The 18,896-nt window shown below is 42.0% G+C and overlaps 2 protein-coding genes across 2 annotated transcripts in view; both read right to left on the bottom strand.

The window, feature by feature from the left end:
- Nucleotides 1-18,896, bottom strand: part of RPL14 (ribosomal protein L14) — a 145,296-nt gene that overhangs the window by 17,479 nt on the left and 108,921 nt on the right. The gene's annotated exons all lie outside the window — the stretch shown is intronic.
- The window catches only part of ENTPD3 (ectonucleoside triphosphate diphosphohydrolase 3), a 32,066-nt gene continuing 17,254 nt past the window's right edge, over nucleotides 4,085-18,896 (bottom strand). The window contains exons 5-11 of the mRNA XM_006738756.3: nucleotides 17,823-17,973; nucleotides 15,513-15,672; nucleotides 14,337-14,570; nucleotides 8,532-8,804; nucleotides 8,247-8,357; nucleotides 7,726-7,863; nucleotides 4,085-5,323 (exon numbers count right to left, since the gene is read on the bottom strand). Coding sequence (XP_006738819.1) covers nucleotides 5,087-5,323; nucleotides 7,726-7,863; nucleotides 8,247-8,357; nucleotides 8,532-8,804; nucleotides 14,337-14,570; nucleotides 15,513-15,672; nucleotides 17,823-17,973 — 1,304 coding nt within the window. The 3' untranslated portion in view covers nucleotides 4,085-5,086. The remainder of the gene's footprint in view (nucleotides 5,324-7,725; nucleotides 7,864-8,246; nucleotides 8,358-8,531; nucleotides 8,805-14,336; nucleotides 14,571-15,512; nucleotides 15,673-17,822; nucleotides 17,974-18,896) is intronic.

Raw genomic sequence — 18,896 nt, 5'->3', positions numbered from 1 at the left:
AAAAAATGTTTTTTAAAGATTTTATTTATTTATTTGAGAGAGTGAGTGAGAGAGCATGAGCAGGATTAGAGGGAGAGGGAGAAGAAGAGTCCCCACTGAGCAGGGAGACCGACCTGGGGCTCAGTCCTAGGACTCCAGGATCATGACCTGAACTGAAGGCAGATGCTTAACTGACAGAGCCACCCAGGCACCCCTATAATTTTATTTTTTAAATGTCATATAAGACATATACAAAGTGTATACATGGTTGGAAAAAGGGGACACCTGTAACTGCTGGCTAGTTATAGAACATTCCTGTCACCCCAGAAGCCCTGTTGTTGTGGACCAAATGTTTGTATCCCCCAATATTCATATATTGAAGCCCTAACCCTCACTGTGATGTTATTTGGAAATGGGTCTTTAGGAGGTAATTAGGGTGAGATGAGGCCATAAGGGCCAGACCCTCGTGATGGGATTGGTGTCCTTAAAAGAGGAGATACCAGAGAGCTCACTGTCTTTCTCCCCACACAAGCACAGAAGAAAGGCCAAGGGGAGCCTCAGTAAGAAGGCGGGCTGTCTACAAGCCAGAAAGAAGCCTTTCACCAGGAACTGAATTGGCTGACACCTTGGTCTCAGGCTTCCTGGCTTCTAGAACTGTGAGAAAATGAATGTGTGTTGTTTAAGCCAGCTGGTCTATGGTACTTTGTCATGGCAGCCCTATTACACTGAGACACTCATGTATCTGTTTCCAAACACTACCTCCATCTTCCCTCAAATTTAAGAGTAATAATTTCCTTGCTTTCTTTGAGAGTTGACTTTCTGTGTTTAGTTTTACCTGTTTTTGAACTTCATATAAATGGAATTATATATACGGCTTTTTTGTGTGTGTGTGACTTGCTTTTTATCCTCAGTGTCACCTTGGTAAGATCTACCCATTTGAGCATAGATTTGCAGTTCTTTTGTTTTCATGCTGAATGGTGCTTTCTAGTACAGATATATCATTATATATGCTTCCATTTTATGGGATAGGCATCTTGGCTGCTGGTAAAAACATTCTTAGGCATGTAGCCTGTTGTACATTCGAACATATATGTCTAAGGTATATACCTTGGACTGGAATTTTTGAGTCATTTGGTATGCATACCTTCAACTTTATTAGATAATATCAGTTTCCCAGAATGGTTACATTAAATTACATCCCCACCACAGTGCATGAGAGTTCCAGTTGTTCCACACTCACCAACATTTAGTGTTGTCAGAGTTTTTAATTTTGTCAAACAATGGGTGTATTATGTTAACTCATGTAGTTTTAATATGCATTGCCCCGATCCATGAATGAGGTTGAGCACCTTTTCATATTTATTGGACAGTTAGATTTCTCCTTTTTGTAAAATGGCTTTTCACAGCTTTTGCCCATTTAGGAAAATTAGATCATTTGCCTTTTTTTCTCACTGATTTGTAGGAAATCTCTGTATAATCTGGAAACCAGTCCTTTATCAGTTATATATGTTGCAAATACCTCCTTCCACTCTGTGGCTTGTCTTTTCACTCTTATAATCGTGTTTTTTGAGGAACAGACGTTCTTAATTTTAATGTAATAGAATGTATCACATATTTTCTTATTGTTAATGCATTTTGTGTAATGCTTAAGAAACCCTTCCCTTACTCAAGATCTTAAAAATTTTCTCCTCTTTTCTGTTCTAAAACCTTTGTATATTTATCTTTCACACTTAGGTCTTTGACCTGCAAGTAATTTTTGAAAATGGTGTGAGGAAGGGGTCGAATTTCCTTTTTTCTCCATATGGAAATCCGGTTGTCCCACATCTTTTTTGCTGCTCTGACATGACACTTCTGTCATCAATCAAGTGTCTGTATGTGAATGAGTATGTTGGACTACCACATTCTAAAGCCAAACTCCTATCTGCCATGTGATACTGCCTTTTTCTGTGAAGGAAATGTGACAGACATAATGGGCTTTAGATTCAACCAGAGCAGAATCTCAACTCACAGTCTCCACCTCCAAAAATGCTTACTAGCTGGGTGATGTTGGCAAGTTATTACATCTCTGAGCCCATGCCTTTCCTGCATGGTCATTGTAAGGAATAGACACAACTTGTGATACGTAATCATCTTTATCTTTACTCATATTTCAAATGTAAGCGCTTCTTTTGGTTGGAGTCTTGGGGCCTGGGTTCTGTAGTATTAATTTTCTATTGCTGTATAACAAATTGCCATAAACTTAGTGGCCTCAAACAACACCCACGTATTACGTTCCAGTTCTATAGGTCAGAAGTCTGGGTGGGCTCAACTGGGTTCTCTGCTTAGGGTCTCAAAAGGCTGAAATTGATGTGCTAAATCTGGTGGAGCTCTTAACTGGAAGTTTATGCAAGTTTATTTCAAGTTTATGCAAGCTTCTGTAAGTTGCTGGCAGAACATAGTTGCTTGTAGTTGTAGGACTGAGGCCCCTGCTTTCTTGCAGGCTGTCAGCCAAGACATTTTAATTTTGTGCAAACTGAGCCCTGAGGTCAATTCTTCAACATCAAACTGTCATATTCTCAACTTACTGTTCCTCTAGGGCACTTGGAATAAAGAGCCTGACCTTGATGGCCTGTCTCTCCTCAGTTCCCCAATAGGTCAGTGAGTGGGCGGTAGGGTTTTTGGAGGAGCAACGTACCCAGAACAGTTGGGGGACTCCCCAAGAGGTGCTTTGGCGTAAATCAGTCTTGGAGAGGCACTTAGTTGGAGTCTTGGAGTTGCTCTTAGTTCCTAGAGGTTGTTCTTGGGTTCTCTCATGCCTGGCCTCCTCCATCTTCTAGTTAGCAACAGCACATCAAACCCTTCTCATGCTTTAAATCTCTCTGACTTCTTGAGCAAACACTCTGCCTTTAAAGAGTTCATGTGAGGAGAAAAAGCCTACTGGATAATCTCTCCCTTTTAAGGTCAACTGATTGGTGATTACATCTGCAAATCCCTTTTGCCATCTAACAACATAATCTCCCAAGTAACAGTAGGGGGCAAGGAGGTGGGGACCATGTTAGACTCCTGTTTACCATAGTCTTACGAGATACGTTACTTGGACTGCAGATTTCATGATGGTCCATTTGGTAAGAATTTTTTGATATATGTTAGAAAACCCAAAATACTTCATCAGCTTATTCCAAGTTCCTGAATCAGCTAGAAACATTGACTATGACTTGCCTTCATGGAATGTTGGCCCTCTTCCCTGCACAGACATATCTGTTTTTTCATGCAAACTCTTGGTGATTTGGATGCTATTTTTGTCTGATATCTCCATACTTTATTGCCCACCCTTCTGTCCTTTATGGAAATAACATCAATCAACAAATATGTTGAGTATATTACTCAACATAGCATTTATCCAAATCCAAGATCATACCTGACAAGGTATTAGACCTGTAGTAGGTATTTCTTAGAATTTTGTTGAATGAATGTGTGATGAATGGGATTCAAAAGGGATTTGCCCTTAAGTAGACTACTGTCTATTTTAGAAATAAGCCATATGTACACACAAGTTAAATAATATAAGAATTTACCTAACTAGTATGTATGTCTGTATGTATGTATTCCTAACTGGTTTTTAAAAAGTGGTCCAGTAGATCATTTTGTGTGTGTGTGTGTGTGTCTGTCTGTCTCTCTGTCTATCTGTGTGTAAGGAAAGCTTTGTGGAGGAAGCAGAGCTAAATTAGGCCTTGAAAAATATGCATTGTTTGGATGTTTGGGAGGATGACCCACAGGTGGGGTAGGGAGAATTGTGTGAGCAAAGGTGCATTTTGGGAAGGGAGCAACCATTCTGGGTGGGAATCAAGATCTGAGTGGCAGGTTGTAGCCTCACAGAAGTTTTGAATGTCAAATAAGATACAGAAATGTTTGACTTGGTTATCTCAAGGAGCCAAAGGTTTATCAAAGTGAAGTACTTCTACTTCTCTGGAATAAAGGTGATATTAATGCATAATTTTCTTAGTTCACTAGGAAAGATTTCCTAAGAAATTTTTCCTCATTTTAAGAACTTTCTCTCATAAATACCACCTTGGGTCCTTAGGAGAAAAAGTACTGTTTGCAAGGTAACAAACACACACATTTCAAGTCAAAACAAAGTAAGAGTCCTTTATTCCATATTCAGCTAACCAACAACAATCTGAAATAACGTTGATTTTTAGTTTGTCACCATTGGACTTGCTGGAGTTCTTTCTCATCCTTTGTAGGAAAGTGGTAAGCAAGGCTATCTGAGGACAGCATCAAGTACACTTGTGGGAACAGTGGGCGAAACACACACCAACTGTCAATGGAGAAATAGCCCTAAGCAAACACCTAGCAAAGGCAAAAAGATCTGTTACATGATAGCCTCACTAGGAGTCAATGTTTTATGAGAAGACCCAACCATGTGAAGGGCAGGTGAGAATGAAGACATACACACAGGCTGCACTCGACCAGAGTGGGAATCCCACTCTGGAAATGGACTGCAGTTTCCGGGGAGATTTTCTGTGTGTCTCTGTCCTTCAGGTTCTGCCCATATGACAGAGCCTGGCCATAGCCACTGTCCTTGGGGTAAAGGAGCTTTCTCCCCCAGATACTCTATTCTACTAGTCTGAGGGAGCTCAATGTTTATGGGATTGCCAAATTTTAGTTAAGAATCAATGGGCCATAATGCAACATATCTAACTATGTTAAATGCTTCATGGGTTCCTGCCAGCTTCCAAACTTGCCAGGAGGCATATGGTGTTTCTGAGGAAGGAAAAATGCAAATTGAGCCCTGAGGTCAATTCTTCAACATCAAACTGTCATATTCTCAACTTACTGTTCCTCTAGGGCACTTAGAATAAAGAGCCTGACCTTGATGGCCTGTCTCTCCTCAGTTCCCCAATAGGTCAGCGAGTGGGCGGTAGGGTTTTTGGAGGAGCAACGTACCCAGAACAGTTGGGGGACTCCCCAAGAGGTGCTTTGGCGTAAATCAGTCTTGGAGAGGGACATGATCTAGGTATTTGACTTTAGGTGCTTTTCCTGAAGATGGACATTTAGCTGGCATTGTCTGGTGCTACCCAGGCTGGTTCCGGGCAGGCCTTAGGCTCCAGGAGCTGCTTCACAAGGCTCACTCAGAATCCACTGTGTGGTCGAAGCCATGCTGGGAGCGCCTCTGCTTCCTGGACGAAGCATACAGGCACGCCAGAAACACCAGACACAGCAAGGCCACTGCTGTGAAGAAGGCAAGGATGCCCATAAAGGCAGGTGGGTCCATGGGCAGGTGGATCAGGGGGCTTTCGGCTGGGATCTGGTTGGTCAGGCTGAGCATGTAGCCCAAAGACCAGGCTATGCTGCTGTTCCCCACCTGTATGGTAGAAAGATGGCTTAGTTCTCAGGGTAGGGCTCGAGGTGGGAATTACACACATACACCACTGTCATCCTCATGAAACACCCACCAGAAACTGTGGCCTAACGTCAAAGGACTTGCCCAAGTTCAGACACTGCAGAGATTGGGCTAGAATCCAGGTCACTGAGACCCTACCCTCAGCACTGTGGAGAAATCGTCAGAGTCCTCACAACCTCGTCACAGGCAAGTGGGATGATGGCACAGTTAGTAACAGTGGGAGTTTCTCCACTGTCCGGTACAGAAGTGTCTGTGGCTAAACAAAGAGGGTAATGAGCAGTTTACTGAACCCAGGACCAGTTTCTCAGCACAGGGGGTCAGTCTAAATAGGAAACAGACTTTGTCAATATCTTATGTTCCTTCCATCAGTTTTTGTTTCCATGTTTTTAGGCTGTTTTATTAGATACAAAAAAGTTTCAAATTTGCAATCTTCAGAAGGAACTCTATATCATTATGTTGTACTCCTTTGTATCTTGAATGATCCTCCTTATTTTAAAGCCTATTTGGTCAGATATTAAATAACTATACTGAAATTTTTAGAAATTAGCTATACCGTTTTCTTTTGGGTAGTGTTTGCCTGATAGCTAAATTTTTTTATTTTTTATTTTTTAATTTTAATTTAATTTTATTTTTAGATTTTATTTATTTATTTGACAGAGAGAGACACAGTGAGAGAGGGAACACAAGTGGGGGGAGTGGGTGAGGGAGAAGTAGGGGCTTCCCACTGAACAGGGAGCCCAATGCGGGGCTCAATCCCAGGACCCTGGGATCATGACCTGAGCCGAAGGCAGATGCTTAACGACTGAGCCACCCAGATGCACCTAAATTTTTTTTTTTAATTTTTAAACTTTCCATGTCCTTTTGCTTAACACCTAAGGATTTCTCTTACAAACAATATACGCTTGATTTTTAACAATCTAATCTGACAATATCTGTCTTCTAACTGGTAGGTTTAGTCCATTTATGATTATTGTGATTATTGATATATTTGGACTACTTCTTTCTAATATCTTAGTTTTAAATTCTTAATTAGTGCTATTTTCCTTTTTCTATATTTTTTTCCTTTCTTGCCTTAAAAATGATATATAAATAAAGTCTGCCTTTATAAGATGAGCATTTTAGGCCACTGTTGTGACCCTTTACCCTGCTCCCTTCACACTGGATATTAGCTATATTTGAATGTTGGGTTGTTATGAATGGATTCTTTTCCTTTTCTTTGGTGTAAGTTTTCTTTTTTCTTTTTTTAAATATACAGTTTAAGCCACCACATCATTTATTCTTCCTGCCTATATTTTTATAACATTTCCTGGATTTATTTCTCTTCTTCTTTTTTTTTTCTTCAAAAATATTTTTGACGTCTCTCTGTGGCAAATCTTCTAAATCTTTTTATGCCTTCATGTTTGAATACTAATTTGGCTGTATATAAACTTCTTTACAAATAAAAGAAAGGGATTTGAAGGCTGGAATTCTGTATCCATCCAAACTAGTATCCGAGGGGACATCACTTTCCGTTCTCAGAATGTACTTTCCTGCTAATTAGATTCATTAGAAGCAAAGTGTAGAGAGTGCATGCCACCAAGAGTCCTTATATGTCTCCAGACAGCCTTATCTTTTTGTAGATGATTCAATTTTGTTTATGTAAAAGTAGACAGTCACAGGCCTAATGCTGGCTATTGATTGGTTTAATCTAATTATTGCTAAAGCTAATATCAAACAGACTGACTCCAGGCTTTATATCAGCTATTCCTGAAATGAGAAAATTCTCCCCGAATCCCGGGAACATAGGCTGGGTGAACATATCAGCAAGGTTGAGTCCTGCCTGGAAACAAGGCCTGGAGGGTGACAGGCCAGTCACCAGTAAATACAGTGACCTCAGGCACATTCCAAGAGAAGTTCTTACTTCGTGCTGCTGTAAATCCCTAATACTCTGTTACCCTGACATCTGTGTAAAATGGAGAGCAGTTAGTTACTAGCCTCTTAAGAATCACTGCCCTATTTAAAACTTCTTATCCAGCTGAAAAGTCTGATCCTTAAGATATATATATATACACTCAACAAACATTTAGTAAACACCTTCTAGGTTCTCGCTCCTGTACTGAAGATAATGAAACAGGTCCTGCGCTCGCGGAGCTCAGGGTCTGTGAGCTCTTGGCCTCTGATCCCTCACCCATGTGGAAGGGTCTCCAGTGACACCTTCTCTGGATTCTCCACCATCTCTTCTGGAAAGCTCACAGGGGATTGAAGTCTCTTCAGCTTCCCCTCAGCAAACTGAAATCACCCTCTTAACTTCTACATTTCTTCTGCACCTATATACACAAGTCTTTTGAGAGGAAGAGGAGAAAACAACCTGTGCCTTGACTTACTTCTTTTTTAAAATGTATTTGGGGCCAGGTCTCCTCGGTGAATCTGTATCCATTCACAAGCAAGTGGTAGATATAGTGGGCTGAGAAGCAGTAGGAGCGGGCGTATACCTCGTCAAACCTGGGGAGCAGCAGCGGGAGCTGAAGAGGAGGTCCCAAACACATGAGGCAGGCACGTTTGAAAATGCAAGTTTCAGAACACATTTTAAAGACTCCCATCCCCTAGAATTTCATAATATCATCACCATAAAATCATCCAATTGTATCACATCATAATGAAAATACCCCTATGCAGTATGGGGTACACCACATGCTGTTGTAACCATTGTGCCTATGGTCAGAACATTCATCCACAATGCGTGTATGAGGTAGGTTCCCTTGTTACCCCATTTTGTGGATGTGGTGAAAGCAGAACGGCATAAAGTCCCAACTCGGAACAAGCGTACACATGCACACAAATGGAATACACTCGGCTCCGCTCACTGTGTTGTACAGATGCTGCCCCTTTCCCTTTAAATACTGACCTGACTCCAGCTCTCTGAGCAGAAATCCCAGGTGCTTGAGTTGAAGGCTTTCAGGGAAAAGCTCCCCGAAAGATTGAAAGCACTGGCTGTGTAGTAGAATCCTGCAAAAGCCTGGAAGGGGGGTCGCACAGAAGGAAGTCAGTTCTCAGAACGTGATATGTTATGGAGCTTTCAGCGTGGGGAATAAAGAAGTGGGAAAACAGGGCAGCAGAAGAGAAACAGAAAGGGGAGAGCTAAATCTTCAATGGGGGGAAAAGGGAATCTTTTGGTGGTTTTTGCTCTTACCACGAATGCCCCTTTAACTTTTGGCTGATAAACCCCATCAAAGGAACAGGCTTCTTGGTCATGGCAAGCTTTGAAGTCAAACAGGAAAGACACCTTTTCCCTACACAGCGATGGGTCTCCGCTTCCTTCAAAAGTGATGATGTCATCAGGGTCATAATTTACAGGCCTCAAGTCTGCTGTGCACAGGCTGTCAAATATGTAGCCCCCAGTGAGGGTGGTGACATAATTCCGAGGGTAACAGGGGTTGATGATATTGGTTTTGGTGGGAGAATCCTGTAGGTACAAGAGGGAGGTGTCAGAAACCACTCTTTTGTGGAGGGCCAAAGTGTTTCCCTCTTGCAAATCCTCAGTATTGCACCCTCCCATGCCAAGAGAGAAATGGATGGAAAACATGCCATTTTGTGTCAGTGTGCACTTGAAGGCAACTCCCAGGTTGTCTTGAGAGCTCCAGTGGGGGTGGGTGAACCTGCACCAAGCACGATGCCAGGCTCTCACTCATATTATCTGACCCACTCCTCAAGACAGTCCTGGGAAGCAGGTTTTATGAAATCCATTTGGATGGGAAAACAAGATATGTTTAGATTAATTGATCATTTTGAATAGAATATCACCTATCCCCCTAACAAAATAATCCAAAAGGTTACAAATAAGTATATTATGAAAGTTAAGGTTCCCTCCCAACCACTTCTAGCCACCAGATCCCCTCCCTAGAAGTAACCACTATTGCCAATTTTTGTGATTTCCTTCCAGGGATACTTCTTGCATGCATATGCAAATATCTTTTCTTCTCCTCCCTCTTCCTTTTTCTAAAAACGATAAATCATAGTACTCTATACACAGTTATGCCCCTTGCTTTTCTTACTTAAAAATATACCTTTCACATCTTTCCCATCGTACATGTAGAATGGCCTCTTCTTTTTAGTAATTGCATAGCACTCCACTGTACAAATAAACTATAGAGGAGATTCCTTAGATAAGGAATATGAATATGAATATTTAGATGGTTTCCAATCATTCTGCATTATAAACAAGGCTGCAACAAATATCCTTGTTACATATAAATCTTTGATCCATTTGTAATTTATTCGGTGTAAAGATTGTAATAGGGAACCTGACTTTACTTTTTTCAAATGACTATCCAATATTTTATCTACCAGTGAAAAATATTCTTCTTATCTTATGCTAAATTCCAAAGTGTGTTTGGTTCTATTAATGGACTCCCTTTTCTAAGGAATTGGATTTGAACTCTGTCCAATTTCAAAGCCACTAAAGCATCTCCTGCCGTAAAGTCTTGACTCAGACAATATTTATTCCAACTCTTTCAATTTACTGATGTAGGAAATTGAGATACACAACAAAGTAATGCAATCATTTAACAAAGGCCAGTGACAGGACTCCACACATAAGCGTCCAGAAGACAAGCACTCATCCAATGTAACTCTAATGAGCGTCCTCCAGAAGATCTTAATATGACTGAGTCTGTGGAGTCAGCAAACAGGCTCCTTTCTGCTTCAATGGTATGAAAAAAATTCACAATTTTCAAAAATTAGTATGTCTAATTTGTAACATGTCACACCAGGGTCACCCTATGGCTGAAATATTGGTTTAAAGGGGAAAAAAAAAAAAGAAATCAATCAACTGGTTATTTAATTTCCCCCTCCAAATCTGACATACTTTTTAAGTAGTTAAAATGAAATAAATTATTTCTGGCTTGGCCTGGAGAAGAAGCAAGATAATATCAATTATTTCTAGCTTGGAACACAGAAGAAGCTCAGGAAAGATTATTTCTTTTTTTTTTTTTTAAGATTTTATCTATTTATTTGAGAGAGAGCGAGCTTGCGGGTGAGCATGAAGTGGGGAGGGGCAGAGGGAGAAGCAAACTCCCCACTGAGCAGAGAGCCAGACGCAGGGTTCCGATCCCAGGAGCCTGGGATCATGACCTGAGCTGAAGGCAGATGCCTAACTGACTGAGCCACCCAGGCGCCCCTAAAGATTATTTCTATGCTCTTTTTGGAGTTTGAATGATTTGTGATGGCGTTCTTTAAATATAATTTGCCAATAGTCCAAGTTGCTCAGGCCCTCAACATTCAACAAATCTCCCCTGAACTTAGTATTTGCACGGCACTGACACTAAAGGGTCAACCACTAGGCTTGAGAGCAAAGAAGTCCACTGGAAAACTGCAGCATAACTTGGTCTTGGAGTAAATCCCATCAAAAGTGGAAAAGTGGAGATAGGAACTATCTTCAATAGTGATGGAAACTATTAAAGGAACACACCAGGAAACTAATTTAAAAGGAAGGCACAGGACCAATAATGAAAAGTATGTTTTATTGAAGGATACAAACCAAGAACTAAATAATTGGAAGGATATTTTATAATTCTATATGGGAATTCATAATATCATTGATTAGCCAATTTTTTACCAAATTAATTTTCAGTCAATGCAACTGCAATCATAATTTCAATGAAAAAAAGTTTTCCTTTCTGTTACTGCTTAAAATGATTTTGAAGTTCAGAATAAATGTCTGAGACTAGAAAAACAAACTACTGCAACTAGAATAATTGGCTCAAGAATGGAAAAATGGATGAATAGAACAGGAAATCCAGAAACAGATCCTCCTTATCCAAGGAATTATTACTGGAATGTCCCAGAATCCCTGAAATTATCAGATTGCAAAAAGTCATCACAACCTTGTTGGTGGGAATTTGGATGGTTTTTAATTTTGTTGGAAGATTGCCTATTTATCCACTTATATAAAAAATAGACTTACCCTTCAATTCTATCCTACAGAAGCAAAATCACTATTTCATAAGGTTATATGCACAAGAAGCTTTACTGGATTATTATTGCTGCAGCAAAACAGGACATAGCCTGGTGTCCATCAGGATAGGAATGATTGACAAATTGTGAAATACTAGAGGGTAAAGAAAATAAGTTAGATATCGATCTGGAAAGTCTAGAACAACGTATCAAGCTGTGAACAGTGAAGACATTTGGTGAATAGGGTTGGAAAGAGATTTCTTTCATTGTTACTTTAATATGTTTTTTGCATAGTTTGCCTTTTTACAATAAAAATGTACTTTCTTTTATAACAAAATGACCAATACAATTTTTCTTTTTAAATAATGGTACTTGGAATATTATGTGTCTATAAAATAATAATTTCAAAGGATATTGAACAACACAGGAAACTGCTCATGGTATATTGTTAGGTAAAAGAAAAAGCTGGATATAGGGGTGCCTGGGTGGCTCAGTCCTTAAGCATCTGCCTTCAGCTCAGGTCATGATCCCAGGGTCCTGGGATCGAGCCCCACATCAGGCTCCCTGCTCAGCGGGAAGCCTGCTTCTCCCTCTCCCACTCTCCCTGCTTGTGTTCCCTCTCTCGCTGTCTCTCTCTCTCTGTCAAAAATAAATAAATAAAATCTTTTTAAAAAAAGCTGGATATAAAGCTATATATACCATATGAAGCCAAATTTGTAAATACACATATTCGCGCATGAAAAAAAATAACTGGAAGAAAATGCAACAGTATGTTTAAAGTGGTTAATTCTAGGGGTTTTTGTTTTGTTTTATTATTTATATTTTTTGTGTCTGCTTTTCTAAATTTTTTCATTCAACATGTCTTACTTTAAAAACAAAAGAAAGAACTTTCTTAAATAGAGGGGAAGAAGGACCGTGAATGCATGTCCCTAGCGTCTAACAGGCTGTCAGAGACTCCAGCCCTGGGGCAACTGGAGGCTTGTTCATACAAAAACAGTTTGCAAAGCTTATATTCAGGTATTGTTCTCACCACACTGTGACAGATGAGGAAACCAGACCCAGACTGGTGGAATTTACTTAGTCAGTGTTCGTGATGTAGTCATCTTGGTGAACCTTCTAAGTCGGGGCTTGGCAATATGTATTTGGCACATGAAAGTACTAGTCAAGCAGGTCTGGACATGCATTTGTGGGTGATCCTCAGCACACCTGGATCCTTCCCCTCACCTGAGTCAGAAGGCTTTGAGGGCAGAGCCATCCTCTCAGGCATCCAGAGGTTACCAGGCAAGTTGGAGGGCTGCCCCCATCCCTGTGAGCTGATGGGCCACAGTAGAGCCTGGGGTCTCCCACACTCTGTCCCTAGGCCTGGGCTCACACCTTGAGACCTACGTTCTCAAGCCCAAATGAAACCTCAGACAGGTGGAGTATTTGCTTCTCCACCGTAGATTCTTGGATAGTTATTCTTTAATAAACATTATAAAAATAAAAACCACACACACAAACATTCCTCAGGGCCAGCCAAATTCAAGAGGTTAACTTCTCTGACCCTCACTGACCCTGGAAAAAGGATGATTTCACATGCTCCGTTTCTCCTGTTTCAAGTTCAGAGGAGACCCTGCCCTCCACACTTGTCAGGACTAGAGCTGGAGGGAGGGGCTTTAAGCATTGCTAGAAATGAAAGGAGATGGGGAAAAGAGGTGTTTCCAGAACTTCTGTCTTGGGAAGAAGCATCTTGGCTGACGTACGTTAGTGAGCAAGTGGGGAGGAGTGGTGGTTATGGAGACCTTGCTAGGGAGGATTGATAGGGTTCCCTGTGGGGTTTGGCTTGGCCAAGTGGGTGTGATGAGCGTCTGGGGTGGGCACTGGGTCTCTTGAGCCCCAAGGACTGCCTGCAGGATCCCCCACTCTGTCCTTCCCAGGCAGTGCTCAGCCTCTCCCAACAATGCCTGCCACATGCATGTGTACTGAGGCTCCAACCTTTCCTGTGAGGCTCAAAGAGAAGCTCTGGGGAGCAGGCCGGATCTGGAGGGTGAATTCTCACACACACCCCTGCATGACTACTCAGTAAATGCAGGGGTCTGAAGATGTCGGTTTTGCTGATGGCACTTTGGTCAGCCAGACCATGTTTCCCTGCAGGCTAGTGGCTGGGGGAATACTGCTTCCTTCCTTAATTGCCAAAGTAGGTGGGAGGGGTGGGGGTTAACCTATGGTGCTGTGTCCACTATGTTCACAGGCCGACCCAGCCCTTGTCCCCTGTTCCTGGGTCTCACCAGAAGCCAGGATCTGTGGCTTCTGGTTGGCCTCATGCCCCTCTAGGTGGTCAAAGTCCCTTTCCTTCATCTTCATCTTCCCTTCTCAGCCATGCATGGCTGAGATGGATGTCCCCCGAGCACTGGAGTTTGGGGTCTAGGGTCTCATCCACGGAGCTTGTGCTTGCTGACACACACCACACTAACACTGAGTTTACCATAGGGACAGCCTTCCAGCTGATGCCTGAAGTAGCCATCTGTGCCATGGAACAGTTACTGTGTGAATTACTGACCATGGTGATGGAATTCTGTTACTCCCAAATCCCACCATATAAAGGGCATCAAACCTGCCTAATATAGGCCCATCTAAAAGGAGGCTGAGCCCAGGGAAGGCTGAGTCCTGTCCTCTCCCCTGTCAGCAAGTATATTTCTCTTGGTACCACTTTTATTATTTTGTCTGCACTCAGGGGAGTTGCAAAATTCTCAGGCTTATTTAGCTATTGGTTTAAAACAGTTTGTGTCCATAAAGGGATCCCAGGTCTTGAATCATATACAAAACATTTGGTGCCCTGGAATTTCCCTAGACTTCTGACTCAAATTCACTGGAAGTGGTCAATACAACAGAGAGAGAGAGAGAGAGCTTGGACCCCCATGAGTAAACTGGAACATGCTCTCATTTCTCTCCACATTCTAATTGGAGTGGAAAGGACAGACCCCAGAAGCCAAGGCCCCCTCCCCTCAAGACCCCCAGGGAACACCTGCTGTCCCCCCTACCTCCCCCGCCCCGGCTCAGGTACCTGAACGAGTATCGCCAGAAACCTCTTCTCAGCCTCGTTCCGGCCATAGCACTGGAAGCTATGTGTGTAGAGCGTGTACACATAGCCATACAGGGACACTTTCATGATGTTGCTGGTGTTCAGCCCTACCTTCTCTCCAGCCGCAAAGGATATTTGGGTGGAGGCACCACCTAAATCTAGGGCACCTGTGGTCTCCACTCCATTTGGATGCACCCACATATGCCACAGGTTCTTCTGCACAGTGGGAAAAAGAAGCAAGAGAAAAGTCAAGAGGCACCATCTGTTTGCCCAGGGCTCTCCACCCAAGACCCATATCTTATTGCTAAGAAGTATGACATGGGGAACATTTGGGGGCCAAATCTCTCCCTTATTTCAAGGGTGGTGAACTCAAATGCTTTCCGAGTCTGGGCAGACAACATAAGTGAGTGAAGCAGATTAGGTGTCGACAATAGGGAATGGTGGGGACTGTGGCAAACTGTGGACTACATGAGCTATACTCTATTCCAGTTAGTTGTTGTCATGTGGAATGTGAGTTCACTGTGACCAGTGCTTCCAATTTTGAGGGGGTGTGGGGGTCAGGACAAGATATAAATGTGGATTTTTATGTGAAATTTCCAAAATATTAATTGTTGGCAATTAATTAAAATATAAGAATATATTTGAGCGGGAACAACATAGGTGTTGGGCTGGATACGGTTTATGCCCTCTGTAACATGGTGATTATCTCTTGGAGTTGGCCTTCCTTTGAACAAGGGGCAGGGCATGTGGGGACTGCAGTGTAAGGGACCCGGGGACACAGGATGGGTTGGGAAGCCTGAGGGCTCCAGAAATTTCAGAGGGCTGTGGAGCTTTGGGAAGGGTCATTCTCCAGCTACCCTTCAAAAGACCCATAGGCTTTAGATTTAGGTCCCCCCACCTCCAATTTCTTATTAGTTAGTAAAGTGATGATATTCCCTCTCCTCTGTGCATGTGGTCCTGCTTATGATACAATGTTTTTGCCCCAGCTATACGTGTCTTTTCTTGGCTATTGTTTCATAGGTGTTTCCTTAATGCATTATATGATAAGGATGACACAGGACAGATGCCCCCGTCAACATGCACCTCTGCTTTAAGTGGCCACCCACAGGGAATGGGATAAATAGCAAGATTAAAAACCATGCACTTGTTTTCACACACCTCCAGGAAATTTCCCATTAAATAGTTGGCTGTAATCCATCCATATATCCCTTCCTCTTGCCCAGAAATGATTTGAGCACCCCTAAAATCAAAGGGCTGGGACTTGAAGTAGTTTTGGATCCTTGCAAGGACTTCATTAGCTGCTGTTTCATTTTGTAACCTATGCAAGGCACAGAACACAAAAGGCTGAGTGCCTGGACAAGAGAGTCTTAAAATAATCTCACTCAGGTGAAAAGGTAAACCTCCCCACCCCTCTGCTGGCAGGGACGATTTTCCAGATGTGTGCAAAAATGGCAACCCTTTTTGCAAGTTGAAGCCTCCTAGGCAACCGTGAAGGCAGATGCACTTGTTACCTGTCAAACTGCCAATCAAAAAAATAGCTTCAAGTAAAAATACCCCTCATCCTCTCCTCCCTTACCTATTGCCATCCCATTCTCTAGCAACCAGTTAACCAAAAGATCTTCCTGCTTAATCACCATTGCTCTGTCTCAGATCAGATCAGCACAGGAAAAGGGATTGGTGAAGCCATAGGGGTGGCATAAGTAATCTCCTGGGGGCACCACATAAAGGAGCCCTCATCAGGCCAGAAGGAAGGGGGATCTGAGGAGGAGGGGGGAAAGGAATAAGGTTGAGTTTTCAACAGTCCCTGCTTTGCTCTTGGGGAGGGCTTTATCATGAGGGGATATGATGGCTATCATGGCCGTCATTGGATTGAAATCCATCAGTGTGCTGACCCACGGAAGAGTGGCAACACAGCATTCTTATATCACCCAATGATATAGCATTATAATATTCATTTGCTGCCATTTTACCTTATGGAAGAAGATTCACTTAGGAGATTATTTTCCCTTTCATCAGTGGGTTAAGAAAGCCAGGGGCACCAGCTCATTCTTGGCTCAAGAAGAAAGAGCCATGTTACCAGCTGAAGGTCATGCTAAGTCAGCAGCAAATTGTCACTGCTCAGAAAATAATTCAAGAGTTTTCCTAGTTTTGTCAGTTCCCATCCCAGAGGATTCTCATTATTGCTTTTTTTTATATTTGACTTTTCTAGCAATTAAAATGTCAGCTAGTTCCTTAGAAGGAATGGATCACCATCAGAAAGTTTTACAAGGAGGAGTTAATATTTAATTTATTCAAATGGGACATTCACCGTGTTCCCAAGTGGTGCACTTCCTATTCCATGGTTTTTGTCATGGGCTATAAATCGCAGAGTCTATTAATTATTCCTTACCGGGAGGACTGTGAGAAAAAGTAATTGAGAAAAAGTTGGGTGCTTTTTTTCCATAAGACAGAAAAGTCAGAAGGAAGGAATTTCTATATCATTTCTATTTCAAGGAAACACAATAATTTTGAAACACACTTCAGATTCCAAGAGGGAGCAAAGAAATCCAATTTTCTCCCACGTTTTACTTGGTCAACCAGGACTTAGGAATAGAAACAAGGAGAGAAAACCCACAAGGAAAAGGCCCAATCCAACTGAGGGTGCTTCCTGATTTCTTTTAATGATCATGTTGAAGTGGCTCTGTTTGTTTGTTCCTGTGTATCTTCTTCATGCCCACACATATAATTTTATGCTACTGGCACCACAGACAAAGTGGCTTTGAAGCAAGATAAATGTCATCTTTGGGGGCTAAAACCTTATTTTCAAAGTTTGGAGCAACCTCTACCCTGAGTAGATTTAAGTTTGATGATTTAAAAACTACTTTTCTTTTATTTCAAGGTCAAGGAAATAAAATAATGGAAAAAAAAAAGAGAGAGAGAAAGGGCTCTCAAAGACAGTACAACTGGGCTCAAAGTCATGGCTACAAATTTAGAAGGATCTGCTTAATTGAGTGAAATGAGCTGTTTATTTCTTAATAGCTCCAAAGACTTTGGGGTGAAGTGCAGAAATTCCACTATTTTCCAGCAGATTCCTGTGGCATTGTGTACATGGGTAGAAGCCACATAAATATGGGCTGCACTCAGTGGAACTGGTTGCGCACAGGTATCAAAAGACCAGGCATCAAAAACAATTTTTACTTTTCTAAAGAATTAGAGGTACACCTCATGAGATTTCATGTTACCTTCCTTTCTTCCAGAGTTCTCAGGAAAATCACCAACGGGGAGGGAATCCATTTTAGAACGATTTATTTCTGGGTATTAAAATAAAGCCTGAAATTTTTCCAGCTTTTGGAGCCTCAATTTATGGCAGAATATGGGCTTCTTTCTTTCAGATTTGTTCCCAGAAATAGAGTTACATTCTTGGCAGGGTTCAACACATTCTTGGCTATTTTGATCATATGGGCTCCTTGGGGCCATTCCAGCCCTTACCTCAGCAAGCGCATCCCAGCCGTGGCTCCCAGGTAAATGTGGGTGGATCTATGGAGGTGGGCTGGAATCTGCCCCTTGACTTTTTCCATGCAATCCTCAAAGGCTTTGGGGACATCTTGGGGGTTTTTCCCATAGCTGGAGATCCCAGAGCCTGAAGAGCAAGCAGTCAGCATTTCTTAGCATTCCCAGAAACCAACAAGAGCAATACAACTTCTGAATAAAAAACAAATCAGCTTTGGAAATTAATGGGTTTGAGTAGGGGGTTGAAAACAGGTGGATGTGGTCACACTGATGAGTCAACTCCCAAAATATGGAAGGGAGGAATTACAAAAGTGAAAAAAATGAGCCAGGATCTGCTTAAGAAAAAGTCTCATTATGGAAATTTCAAATATAAATAAAAGTAGGGAGAGTAGTATAATGGACCCCAATGCACCCATCTCCCAGCTTCCACAATGATCAATTCTTACTTCATCCGCTCTCTCTCCCCACAGAGCAAACTGCAGATATGGTATCATTTCATTCTCTAAATACTTCAGTATGTTTCACTAAAAGACAAAAATTCTTCTTCTTTTTTTTTTTTGTTCAGAAATAATCAATCTTATTGGCCTTTTGCTTCTCTAGTCTCCTTTCATACTACTTGCCTTTGGTAAGTTCACTTGTTTTTTGTTTTGTTTTTTAAAGATTTTATTTTTAAGGAATCTCTACTCACAATGTGGGGCTTGAACCTACAGGCCTCACATCAAGAGTCACACACTCCACCAACTGAGCCAGCCAGGTGCTCTGGGAAGTTCATTTCTTGACAGAACTTCTACCAGATAGGTTTGGAGACATAGTGAAAGGTGGAACAGAAAAAATGAAACAAAAATTCAAATCTACGGGGCGCCTGGGTGGCTCAGTTGGTTAAGCGACTGCCTTCGGCTCAGGTCATGATCCTGGAGTCCCGGGATCGAGTCCCGCATCGGGCTCCCTGCTCGGCAGGGAGCCTGCTTCTCCCTCTGACCCTCCCCCCTCTCATGTGCTCTCTGTCTCTCTCATTCTCTCTGTCTCAAATAAATAAATAAAATCTTTAAAAAA

This window comes from Leptonychotes weddellii, chromosome 1 (assembly GCF_054177405.1).
Source record: "Leptonychotes weddellii isolate Sample4059 chromosome 1, ASM5417740v2, whole genome shotgun sequence".
NCBI lineage: Eukaryota > Metazoa > Chordata > Mammalia > Carnivora > Phocidae > Leptonychotes > Leptonychotes weddellii.
The sequence above is the reverse complement of the archived record's forward strand: the minus strand, read 5'-3'. Positions and strand labels throughout refer to the sequence as shown.